The sequence below is a fragment of the Plecotus auritus genome (genome assembly GCF_963455305.1).
Source record: "Plecotus auritus genome assembly, chromosome: 10".
Taxonomy (NCBI): domain Eukaryota; kingdom Metazoa; phylum Chordata; class Mammalia; order Chiroptera; family Vespertilionidae; genus Plecotus; species Plecotus auritus.
The window spans coordinates 43,426,986-43,441,103 of NC_137785.1; the positions used below are offsets into that span (position 1 = coordinate 43,426,986).

Consider the following 14,118-nt stretch of genomic DNA (forward strand, 5'->3'; position numbering starts at 1 on the left):
CCCCAATAGGGGGCATGCAGGAGGCAGCTGATCAACGATTCTCTCTCATCATTGATTTTTCTATCTCTCCCTCTCCCTTCCTCGCTGAAATCAATAAAAATATTTTTTAAAAGTGTTTAATAGTGATTGGTGCATAGAAAGTGTGACCTATAAACATAGCCTATGAGCATTCTTACCATTAACCTTTCATTTACTGTCTCCTAAAAATGATGAGGCTCCTCAGATGGAGTCTTTATGCTCTCAGAACAATCCCAGAGTGAGTGTTTTTACCAAAATAAGACCCGCACTCCCCTATATGTTCAGACTGTATATATGTGCTCACCAGAGGCTCAATAGTGAAAATGTTATTCAAGAAAAGTATGCTGTCCGCCTGAACCAGCCTTCTCTGATTCGCAAAGGTGCGGGAGAGAATGGAAATCCGTTCTCGGAGTAAAGGATCACTAACAAACTCTTCCAGAAACTCATCAGTCTCATCCTTTTCCTCTTTGATCAGATCCTCACAGACCCTGAAGGAAAACAGAAAATGTGAGATTCATTTTGGTACTCCATGAAGACCATTGTAAAGTGCTCCCCCCTCCAGTCCATCCTCCTGGGAATGATCTCACCCATCACCCTGGGGCGGTCCCTCCTTGCCCTGAGTGTGTAATGTGCTATCTGAGTGATCTTATACTTTAACTTCTCAGGAGCCTCAGTTTCCTCTTTAGTCACTTCCTGCAAGAAGTCTTCCTGGGCTTCCTGTCCTCCACTTGCTTTCTCCTGAGCCCTTGTGCATATTTGGACAAAGATTTTATTTTAGGTAATAGTGTTTTCCCAAGTTGCTGTTTAAACACTTAACATCTACTCCACCTCTCACACTTCAAAGACAATTTTGTTTCTGTTAAACTTGCTTAGCTTTCATTCTTTCTTAGCTGGAGAACAAAATTGAGAGCCAGCGAGCACTGGGTTTGGATGCTGATTCTACTATCTATTTACAAGCTCTGTGACTTTGGGAGTCACCAAATTCTTCTATGCCTTAGTGCCTTTACCTGTAAAACAGGAGCTCCCTCATCCTAAAGATGTGTTGAGGATTAAATGTGATCAATGACCTGGTGTAGTTCCAGGGACAAAGTAGATACTCAATAAATATCAGTTTTCTCCCTGTGTCAACCACAGGCAATTACCAAGCTGTCAAGTGTATGAAATGCTTAAACTACATCTAAAGAAACCTTTTCTCCCTCTTTCTAGCTCTTTTTAAAAATAATTCTTTATTCTTGAAAGTATTACATATGTCCCCTTTTTCCCCCCATTGGCCCCCTCCAACCCCTCCCCCTTCTAGCTCTTCATATCCCTTGTAAAAGTCAGAAAAGCAGTCCTCTACTCTGCCCTCACCACAGATGTGAGCACATTACTCTTGGTAGCCATTACTTCACCTGAATATTTTTAAAATATATTTTTATTGATTTCAGAGAGGAAGGGAGAGGGAGAGAGAGAGAGAGAAATATCAATGATGAGAGAGAATCATTCATTGGCTGCCTCCTGCACATCCCCTTCTGGGGATCGAGCCTGCAACCTAGGCATGTGCCCTAGGCCAGAAGTGAACCCAGGACTATTCAGTCCACAGGCTGATGCTCTATCCACTGAGCCAAAACAGCTAGGGCTCACCTGAATTTTTGGAGACTGAATTTTATCTCCTCCCAGGGCGTATGACCATTTTCTCAACATGGTATCACCAATGATGAGAGACAAATTATTTAATGAGAGCCTAGGGTCACTGAATTCCTGCCCCAGGCCCAACTATTTTCTAAATGACTTCATGCAAACTACATACTTAGCAATGTCAAATAGCTCTTTTTTATAACTTCCGTGCCTAGGTTCCTCTGGCCACATAGCATAAAGATGTCAAAGAAATGGCTTCAATGTGCTCTGGTTCCATTCTGTGCTTCCTTTTTATTGTGTTTGGGAAGCAGTGTCCCAGGTAACGAGCAGACTTTCTATACTGCTGGGCAGAGCAGCGCCAATTAGAGAGAGCTCAGTCCGCAGAAAGGAAATGGCCATTTCTGTGAGGGGAAGCTATAACACCTACCTCTAGAAATCAGTCCTAAAGAAATATCACAGATGTAAGTAAAGACACCGCTACAAAGATGCTCATCGAAATGCTAGCAACAATACCGAAAAATGTGGGTAAATTTTATGTAAGGGATTGAAGGATTGGTTAAACAAATAATGGGAATCATAAAAATTACACTTATTTAGGGGTTTAATGAGAGTGGTGTGTGGGGATAAAATGCCTCGTATGGACTTAGGATGGATGATAACGCTCCATGAACTGAAGAGTATGATTAGCTCAACCCTTGAACCAGAAAAAAAAAGGAAACAGAACATAAATTGCCAAGCACTGCTCTTCTCCCCTGCTGCTGGGACTCTTAAGTCAGTAACAGCTGCTTACTGCAAAGGGGGTGGGTGGAGGCTGGTCCCACATGTCTCATCTTTGCCCTCTCATGCGGAAATGGAGCCACGGCTGAGATACTAAAAGGCAGCATGCAACAACACCTTGAGCTGGTTGACTCCAACAAGGGCTTCTAGATACCCCAGGCTACTGTGAGGCCATTTTTCCTGCTGATCTCCATGGTCTCCTGTCTCAGGTGGTTCTGTGCTACAGATGCGGACACCTCTTATCAGAGAGCTTAACAACACACTAGCCTTTTCTCTCAGTTAAATCCTGGATTTAACCTATTTTCCAAATGGTCTGGTAGCCACCAACACCCATCACCTTCAGGCCTCAAGTAGAGTTCAGCCATGGATTATAGTTAACAGGGAAGACTTGTGTCTCAGGTATAATTAGCATTGAACCAGTAATGCTTCCTCATCTTCAGGTGCTAGACACCCTGCTCCTTTGCAGCACCCGAAGAGATGATAACTAGATGCTGAGGGGGTTGGAAACTAAAAGCCATGGCCTTCACAGCTGGGAGTACTCCCATGTCCACACCTGGGTTACAGTCATCCACCTTCAAATGGACCATGTGACCCTGGTCACTAAGCACTCTGATGACTGTTATAAACTGAGGACTAGAGGTCCTCTCCCTGTTTATCAAATACCACTCAAGCTTAAATTTATTACTACCCGGGTGGCAGGCCCAAAGCCCAATTAAAACTGTTCTATCTAGAGAAACATGTATTTTCCTATTTCTGAATGTTGTGGAATAAATCCATGCTGACTACTTGTGGGAGTCCACTGAAGACTGAAGGAGTTCCTGTACAGGGTGAATCTAGAATTTGAGCCAGCTGCTCTTGAGACAATGGGCATGACCTTCATGGAGAAGTGGGGAACCGAAATCCTCAAAAGCCCATGCCCAGTCTGATGAGAATGACTATGAAAGAATCTTATGGTAATGTTTTATAATTCCTCAGGACAAGGGAAGGAAGTAAGGTGGGATGAATGCCTCCATTTCTGAAGAGATTAATTTCTCTACAAGTCCCAGAAAAACAACAAAAAGGCAAAGACCCAAAAGGCAATTTTTAAGCCCTCTGTGTCTCATTCTGAAGGTTTAAATAAAAGTGGGGGGAAAAAACTTACAGTCCAGAATTTCTTCCGAGGGGGAGTGACATCTTTGTTGTTAGAATCTGGAGCCTGGGGTTAGCCCACAGTCCCAAATCTGGACACGTGTCCTAAGGTTGGTACCAACATGCTGAGGTATGTGGAGAGGAAGGAAGTCATCATTCCTAGAATGAAAATGATAACCTCCAGAAAGGAATAAGTCATCCTACTCTTGAGGTCTGAATTTCCTCCACTGGGAGATCAGCAAGATGTAGTGGCCAAGAAACCACAATGGCTAGAATGGGGTCTTGAGGGTACTGGTTAAAGCAATTAGCAATCTCAGTGTGACCACTGAGCAACTTTCAGCTCCTTAAGATGAATGCCTTAGGACAAGGTTTAAGCCATGTTATAGTTGGAAAGCAGTGGGCAGACTCCTGAGTCTCACTTAAAAATCTACACTGACGTTTTAAATCGTAGGTCCTTGCGATGCTGCAAAGGGAAATTTTAGTCTCTCAAAGTATGCGTGAGACCATTTAGAATAGATCCTCTCTGTCCCAAGTTCAGGACCAAAGTCGACCTTCCTCTCTACATTTTTAACTACAGAGGCTGCTGAAGGAAGAAAAGGGGTAGATTGCTCATCACCAGGAGCAGGAGAGTCAAACACAAGGAGGATTTTTCTGGGGATACCTACACTGGCCTCGTTGGGGAGCTCAAGAGAAGATTTATACCATCAGCTAACTAAAGATCTGACTGCTACTTCTCGGGGATGAGCAAACCTTTGACCACAAGCAAGCTACCAGAGAACATCCTGCTTTATCTGACATTGCTGTGTGGCTTGAGATACAACTTGAGGATTTGTGACTTAGAGGAGAAGAGGGCCCATACTCACAGCAAGAGCACTGCCACCTCCAGAGGGGCAGCTATCCAGAGATGGGAACTAAATGTTCAGTAAACAACAAACCTCTCTGTAATTGCCTTTTTTTTTTCTAGAGGATGGGCATCTCATAGCTAGTTATGTCCAGGATAAGAATCCATGACTAATAATATAAGTTGTGGCATGCTTGAGGATGCATTAAGGAACAAGAGAGGGATGAGAGAGGAGAGACAATCTAGTCAAATAAGATATTAGGCATAAATGGCCTATTTCCCCCTTTAAATCAATTTCCCTTCATGTCCCAGGCATCTGGCCCTAGGAGAGGGGGCAAGAGGGTAAGGAACGGAATATTCAATAAACTCTTCACATAAATCAACCAACCCAGTTTGGAGAAACATGAGTTATGTTGCTATGTGTCACCCAAAGTGAAAATGGAAGTATTCTTATTTAGCCATCTGGTGCCACTTTTCAAGTTTATTGTTTAAGGGAAGGGCATGATCCTAGATAATAAAATTAGGTTTTTAATCATGGTTATGAAAATGTTATCCCATATTACGCCCTTGCTACAAAAAAATTGCTAGATGAACTAATGAAAGAGCAAGAGAGATAGTGAAAGAAAGATAACATAAGAGAAAAGGAATAAGACTCAAGGATAACATTAAAGAGATAAGGGTCTGAGTGTCAGGGAAGGTGAAATGGGGAGGGGATGGGGAGAGAAGAGAAATATCCATCCACACATGGTTGAAATTATATACTCTATATCTTAGCATCTCTGATAGCAATTGGTTTGAATTCTTCTTGAGTTTTCCTGTTGAAATTAACATCCTTAAATATTTTTTGGACGTAGGCTTGGCATCAACTATATCCTATACATATAGTCAAACACATAGGCACAGTTGAATTGAAAGCTGGCTTCCCCTCTGATAGTGTATATTCATTTTCCTCAAGAGATTATGCCTACAGGACAAGCAGTTATGTAAACACTACATTGACTACTACTCCTTTGCTTGTACCTGCTCTCGCATCTTATCTTTAAACCTGCTTGGACCATTCTGATTGATGGTACACACATCAGCTGGGGAATCAGGACCAATGAAGCAGTGGATGACCATTTTCCTCTTGCCTTTCTCAGCTTTTGGTGTTTCTATACCATGAGGCCAATGAAAGTTTTTAGGCAGGGAAGGCTTTTCTTTTCTCACTTTTTGAAGATGACACAGTGGCAATCCAGTGATTAAAGCTCCCTGCCTGAATAATGAAGCTCCTGGTTCCTCTGTGTCCTGTCATTGTCACAGCTCCTTCTGATTCAATTAGGGGCAGCACAGTGGGGGATTTCTGCCTGGTTTCCATGGACCTAAGACTTTTATTTTTATCACATACTAACTTGGTTTTAAACAAAGCTTTGAAGCTTCCCAGGGCTAATCTTTAATGAAATTGGAGAGGCGAATAAAAAAGGCTGAATAAATCCAAATGAAAGCAGCAAAAGTGCTAATTTGGGGAGGATGAAAAGAGTTTAAAAGAGGCAGGGGTAGATTCAGCAAAAAGAAATATTCAAAATTTAATAGTGAAGAGATTAGTTAAAATAGTTAGGTTTTCTATTTTATTATCTTCCTCTACTGCCTGAAGTATCACTTTATAAATATATTTTATTGATTTTTTACAGAGAGGAAGGGAGAGGGATAGAGAGTTAGAAACATCGATGAGAGAGAAACATTGATCAGCTGCTTCCTGCACACCCCCTACCGGGGATGTGCCTGCAACCAAGGTACATGCCCTTGACCGGAATCGAACCCAGGACCCTTCAGTCCGCAGGCCGACACTCCATCCACTGAGCCAAACCAGTTATGGCTAAAGTATCACTTTAAAAAGCAGAAATTAAAGATACCAACAAGAAATCATTATTAAATTACCAGTATATGGTTAGTAGGGATTCAGCAATGCTACTAAAACTGGGAATATAAAAGCTGTCATATCTAAGCCCTTCTTTTTCCTCATTCTTCCTATTTTCTGGAAATATTTTTCACTGAAAAAAAAAATTCCACATTGATCCCAACCCAAAAAAGATTATTTTTAGAAACCCTACGACACTTGATCAGTCTGATTAGGGCTATGAAATGAAATACAGATGTATAGATTAGTTTTGAGGAAACAGTGAAGAATTTTATACTTGGTCTTCAAAATCCAGTAGTTTGGCTACTGATAAATTATAACCAGGTTAAGATTAACTGATAATGGAAAACATTGTGTCCCACATAGTTCAACTCAAGTTCTTTCAATGAAAAAATGAGCATTGTACACTGGAACCAAGTTATAAAAATTTGACATTGTTGAGTTGGTTAAAAAGTTACCACGAAAGTCACTGCTTTTTCATAATAACTGAGCTTTGTGTTTCCCCAAATTACAGCACCCAGGTGATTTTTCTTACAAACCTATACTTTTCTTTATCTTCCTCTTCCTGGGTAGCAAATACCTTCCATTGGAAATGGGCAATGATGTTACTGCGGTTGTAAATAGTGATAGTTCTCTGATTGGCCAGAGATATGTAGGTTTTCTCAATGATCAAAGAATTCTTGTCCAGCCTTATATTCATGTCTACGGCAGCTCCATACAGAGATACAAACATTTTTTCACCTAGAAATTAACAAAGTAAACACTTTGAGATTTGTTCTAGAATGATATGACTAGGCTAATCCCTCCCCCTCACCCCAAAGGTGAAGTTAGGGAAGATTGCACAAGCATTACACATTTCATTCTTTTTCCCCATCAATCCAAAGATCAGATATGATTAGTAAACTTCAATTATGTTTGGTGCAATTATAAAGAATCAAATCTTGCTTAATATGAGTTGTTGTGGTAGTTGCTATAAGACTTTTTCTTCTTTGTGACAGTTTTAAATCCTGCAGCCCAACCATGAGGTCAACTGAGTTCTAGAATTATAACCATTTGCCTCATCTCCATCTCAAACATGAGCTGGATTTCTGATTCTTAAAGTAACTGTACCAAGTATATCTGGGAAGAGCTGCTCAGCATGAGAGGATCTAAGTCCAAATCAAAGGGAATTAGGAAGGAGATTCAATAAGTTCATTAATAGAAAACAGACTACTTAAGAGAAGCCACATCCCTAAATAATGGCAATTAAACTAAAACAAAAATGAAACACACACACTACAAAAATAGAAAGACAAAAGCTATGTTTATAATTTAAAATTATTTTAATGTTAAGAACACCTTCATTCAACATAGTAATTTATCTCAGACTTCATTTAAGATGCACAATTGCCTTAATTCTAGGTGTATACATGAGGGCCCCATTTCCAAGAAGACACAAACCTACACACTATACTCTATCTGCCCTCTGTAATGTCACAGGAAATAGAAAAGAAAATGCTTAGATACTATGAATGTTCTGTTGATCTGTACTGCTAAAGCTTTAATCAGCATCCAGAAAGCATAATCATTTGCACTTTATTTTTTAGCAAACATTTTTTTCCATTCACATTTGTATGAACAAAGCAGCTAGTTAGTAAACTGACAACAATATATATTTTATATGTATATTTCCTGATAAAATAACTTAAATATCTGAACAAAATATGAATAAACATCTTCTTAAAGGCACTTCAGAGCTATTATGATAAAAAGGAACTATTGGGCCAAAATTAAAGGAAAAACAGGATCCAAAGAAATAAATGAGCATGGAAGAATTTTTTTGACATGAGGACATGCTACTCTTGGCAATTTTGAGCTACCATTCTTGTGAGGGCAGGAAAGATAGAAATCAAAGCCTAAAAAAGGGAAAACTTAAGATGAAAAAGAAAAAAAGATCCTCCCACAATAAGCTGATCCTCAATCCTTAAAGAACTGTATAGTCAAGATGAGGGTAGTCCTAGTTCAGAGTTAAATATTATACTGGAATTGTCTATGTTTTTCAGAAAACATCAAGCATTAAATTTGGTGGTCATGGGATAGCTTTGCTCTCCAAAAAAAACACCAAAAAAAACAACTCGTTTCTTTTTGGAGAAAGGCACTTGCACCCAAAGTTTCAAAATTTTCAACATTACAAAAAAAATATATAGCCAAACATAAGGAGACATATTAAAAAAAAAATAACAACAAAACAACTAACTCCATAAGTTAGAACCTGAAGATACAAGCCAAACAGAAACAGATCCACAAAGAATCAGATAGTAGAATCATAATAGATAGACTATAAACCAACTATGCTTAGTAATTTAAAGAAAAAAAAGGATGAGCTTAACTATATGTAAGGAAATAGGAAATTTTTAAAATCTAGAGAATTTGAAAAAGAGCCACATTCTTGGTTCTCATAGAAATAAAATAAAATAACCAAAAATGTAAAAACTCTAAGAATATACCTAAGAATTTTGTTAATTTTATTTAAAAAATTAGTGAAAAAAGATGGTCCAGAAAATACAAAAGGCAATATGATGAAATAAAACTATATGGAAAATGCACAATGAATGGGTAAACACCTAGGCAGATGAAGTGAGATGGTGTAAAGTGTTTAACTGGAAACTCGGGAGAAGAAAAAGATAACGAAGCAAAGAAGATATTTTAAGAAATGATGGTTAAGAGTTTTCTAGGATTGATTAAAGACATCAGTTTACAATTCAAAAAGCCCAATGAATGAGAAGTAGAATTAATTAAAAGAAATTCATGCATACGTAAATTGCAGTGAAACTAAAGAAAATCAAAGACAAAGAAGAAATCCTAAAAGTAGGCAGAGGGAAAAAGATGTTACCTTCAAAGGACCCATGGTTAGAATTACAGCTAACTTTTCAATGGAAACTAAAAAACAATGAAATGGTTTCTTCAATATGATAAGGAGAAACAATGCCAACAAAAAGTGCTATAATTTTCAGCATTTTTTGCCTAAAAATGTCTGTTTTGTCTTCACTTTTTAAAAATATTTTCAATGTATAAAGAATTCTAAGTCAATATTTTTTCTTCCAGCTCTTGAGTAATGCCATTTTAGTGTATTCTGGCTTCCATAATTTCAGGTGTAAAGTTTGCCATCAATCAGTATTATTAGTGTGCCTTTTAAGATAAGTGTATTTTTTCTCTAACTATTTTTATATTCTTTGCTTCAGTATTCAGCAGTATTTGTACCACCAAGAGTTTTCTGAGCTTTGTGAACCTTGGATTAATGTCATTCATCATTTTTGGAAAATTCACAGCCACTATCTCTTAAAATATTTTTTATTCCATCTTTTTCTCAATTTCTAAGTCTCTAATCACATATATGGTGACCTTTTGATTGTGTCTCATATCTACATAGCCTTTGCTTTCTGTTCTTTTTCCCCTCATTCTTCTTTGCTTCTCTCTGTAATTCAGTATGGGTAGTTTATATTGACCTGTGTTCAGGCTCACTAATGCTGTCTTCTGTCGTATCAATTCTATTATTAAACTAACACAATTAATTCTTCATTTCCAACATTAAATTTTCAGTATAACATTGTTCTTATAACCTGACAAAAATAAAACAATAGGGCCAATATATAAACTGATTATACTTCTGAATATCAATGTAAAATCCTATATTTAAAAAATTAGTAACCATAATTCATCAGCACATTATCAGAATGATATGTGCAAACAAGTGGAGTTTGTTTCAGCGATGCAAAGATGGCTCACTATTAAAATATCTATTAATATGCAATAGATCCAGGGAAAAAAAATTATATAATCTCCACTGATGCTGAAGAAGAATCTAATAAAATTCAAAACACATTTTTATTTAAAAAAAAAACCTCAATAAAACAAGAACTGATAGAATTAAAATATATTATAAAGTCTCAGTAACTAAAACAGCATGAAGAGACAGACCAATGGGTGGAATGGAATAAAATGTCAAAACAGAGCCAAATACTTTTGGAAGGTATTATACTATAAAGACAGCATCTCAAATCATTGGTTTAATGATGAATTTTGTTTTTTAAAAAAGTGCTATTGGGACAACTTAGCAACCATATGGAAAACAACATCAGAATAAAAGCCAAATGAATCAAATATTTCAGTGTTTAGTATGAAACCATAAAAGTACAGGAAACTTTTTGATAACTGTAGAGGGAAAGTTTTCTAACTTTGACTCAAAATCCACATCCCTCTAAAAAAAGACTAGAAAAGTGACTACATAGAAATGACAAAAGAAATTCTGCATGGCACCAATGTTCATAAGCAAAAGCAAAAGAAGAACTGGGTGAAATATTTACAACTGTGTCTGAGACAAAGGTATTAAATATTTAAATATATAAATATATAAATAGCTCTTAGAAATCAACAAGACAGAAGAAGGATCCAAGATGGTGGCGTAGGTAAACACCTAAACTGCTGCCTCGCACAACAATTTTAAAACTACAACTAAAAGACAAAACGTCTATCACCCAGAACCACAGGAAAGCTGGCTGAGTGGAAGTTCTACAACTAGAAGGAAAGAGAAAACAGCATTGAGAGGTGCACAAGCACTGAAAAGCTGAGGTACGGAGGCGCACAAATCAGGCTGGCGACGGACGACTGGGAGCGCTGCTTTTTTCAACCCGAAGGGAGACAAGCTCCCGATTACTCCGAAATCCAGTTTCTGGGGAGACACGGGGGACCCAAACTCCTATGGGGAGAAGCGGGACTGTCTGCCATCGGGTCACAAAGTGAGGGTGGCTTGCTTGAAGGGCTGCGAGCAGGAATAATTGTTTACTGTGCTGGGGCGCGGGACGCGGGGACGCGGTCGGAGACGCAGAGCCGGCTTACTGGCAGCCATCACTGTTTGCCACGCCCTAGCCTAGTGACACCCTGAGACCCCGCCCCGCACAACCTACAAACCCACCCAAGCTCCAAGTAGCGGCTTTAGCATATGAATGGCCTGCCCTATCGCAGCTTAACCTAGCAAACTTGTAGCCCTGGTCAGACAGCTCCAAAACCTCCAAACCCCAAGTAAAGAGGAGAAAACTGTAGTTCTCGCTGTAGCTCCTGCTGGGTGGCCTCAGACAATAGCTGACCTGCATCCCATTGGAGATCCAGAAGCCAGTGTACCTAGTGGTCAGTCTGAGACACCAAATTTCAACTCCTCACATCCATAAGTGACACATTCAAGAGGCAGACTCAGTGAGCACCAAAGCCCCACTGAAACAAGTCCTGCACCATAAGCGTGTCTCCAGCACAGCAGTTCTTCCATTATAGACACAGCGGGTCCTCACAGCCAATTGGCCTGGAGGTCAATTCCTCCCAGTGTACCAACAGCAATCAAGGCTTAACTACACCAAGACTTTGCACTCAGCCCACAAAGGGGTGTATCAAGAGCGTCCACCTCAGGTGATTGGGGAGGCTGAGCTACTGGCCCCTATAGGTCACCTACCACATAAAGCCACTCCATCAACACAGGGAAGCAGCAAAATGCGGAGACAAAAAACATGTCACGAAAGAAAGAAATGGAGGAAAGCAAACTACTGGACAACATAGAGTTCAGAATCACATTTATAAGGTTACTCAAGAATCTTCTAAAAACCGCCGAGAAACTTGATGAGACCTCCGAGGAGCTTAGTGAGACCTTCAAGGACCTTAATGAGAATGCCAAAAAAATGGAAAAAGACCAGTCAGAAATCAAGCATACACTGTCTAAAATAAAGAATATACAGAAACTCAACTGTAGATCAACGTACCCCAAGAATCAAACCAAAGATCTGAAATATGAGAAAACAAAAAACAACCAACCAGAAAAACAAAAAGAAAAAAGAATCCAAAAATATGAAGATAATTTAAGGAGCCTCTGGGACAACTTTAAGCGTACCTACATCCGAATTTTTGGGGTGCCAGAAGAAGAGAGAGAGCAAAATATTGAAAACCTATTAGAAGAAATAATGACAGAAAACTTTCCCTACCTGGTGAAAGAAATAGACTTACAAGTCCAGGAAGTGCACAGAACCCCGTACAAGAGGAATCCAAAGAGGACTACACCAAGACACATCATAATTAAAATGCCAAGGGCAAAAGACAAAGAGAGAATCTTGAAAGCAGCAAGAGAAAAACAGTTAGTTACCTGCAAGGGAGTACCCATACGACTGTCAGCTGATTTCTCGGCAGAAACTATGCAGGCCAGAAGGGAGTGGCAAGAAATATTCAAAGTGATGAATAGCAAGAACCTACAACCAAGATTACTCTACCCAGCAAAGCTATCATTCAGAGTTGAAGGTCAGATAAAGAGCTTCACAGACAAGAAAAAGCTAAAGGAGTTCATCACCTCCAAACCAGGATTACATGAAATGCTGAAGGGTATTCTTTAAGAAGAGGAAGAAGAAGAAAAAGGTAAAGATAAAAATTATGAACAACAAAATGACATCAAATACATACCTACCAACAAGTGAATCTAAAAATCAAGTGAATAAAAAATCTGAAGAACAGAATGGACTGGTGAATATAATAGAATCAGGGACATAGAAAGGGAGTGGACTGACAATTCTCAGGGGGAAGGGGGTGTGAGGGGTGCGGGAAGAGACTGGACAAAAATCTTACACCTATGGATGAAGACAGTGGCGGGGGGTAAAGGCATGGGGTGGGGTGGGGAATCAGGTGGAGGGGAGCTATGGAGGGGAAAAAAGAGGAACACCTGTAATAATCTGAACAATAAAGATTTATTAAAAAAAAAAAAAAAGAAATCAACAAGACAATCCAATAGAAGAATGGAATTGTGAGAAAGGAAATACAAAGGTCCCCTATATGTATTAACAGATGCACAACTTCACTCATAATAAAAGAAATACAAAAGCGATGTATTTCTATACCATTTCCCCCATCAGACTGGCAAAACAAAACAAAAATTTGAGAACATAGTTTGTTGTCAAGGCTAAGGGGAGACAGCACTCTCACACACTGTTGCGGGGGAATGCATAATGGTACCATTCTTCATGGAGTCTATTCGTGACACAGATCTAAATATCTATCAAAATTATAAAACTATTAATCCTCTGGCCCACCTTTAGGAATTTATCCCATGGACAAGTCAGAACAACATCAATGGTAATCAATACAGCATTGTTCTTAATAACAATAGAGTGAAAATAGCCCAAGTATACCCATCAGTAGAAGGCCAGTTAAATAATCTGTGCTACAGCTTAAAGTGGAATACTGTGCAGGTATGAAAAAGTGCACAGTGATATGGAAAGATCTCCAGAACATATTATTAAGTAGAAAAAACAAGGTTCAGAACAGTTTATACAGTATGTTGTTTTGTATAAGTGGGGAATACAAGTATGCATTCATGTTTGCATCTATTTGTAAAAAACACTGGGAAGATATGCAAGAAACCAATAAAATAAGAGCAAGGTGGGATGAATAAGATAGGGTGGAAATAACACCTTTCAACAAATACTTTTAAATATATTGCTTTAATCTCTGAATATATGAATACATTACTTATCCAATATTTTAATGTAAAAATGGATTATAGGGCCTCAGGAAAATTGTAAAGCTTGTAGATAGCACTAGTAATAAGAGAAATATAAAATACCATTTCATAACCATCAGAAAGAAATGCATATAGCAAAATGTTGAGATATGTTAAACATAATGGTTGTTGATTATATCATGTCTGTGCTTTTGTGGTTATTTGAAATAAAGGGAGGGGGGAAATAGGCTTACAGTTATTCATATGGAAACATATATAATACAAGAATAAATAATAATACAAGAATAAACTCTATGTTTCATGGACTCAAAACTGTAA

The 14,118-nt window shown here is 38.6% G+C and overlaps 1 protein-coding gene across 1 annotated transcript in view; it reads right to left on the bottom strand.

The window, feature by feature from the left end:
• HYDIN (HYDIN axonemal central pair apparatus protein) overlaps positions 1–14,118 on the bottom strand; it is a gene marked incomplete at its 5' end in the record, with an annotated part of 303,461 nt that overhangs the window by 251,097 nt on the left and 38,246 nt on the right. The window contains 2 exon segments of the mRNA XM_080643807.1: positions 323–506; positions 6,815–7,016. Of these exon segments, the coding sequence (XP_080499933.1) occupies positions 323–506; positions 6,815–7,016 (386 nt within the window).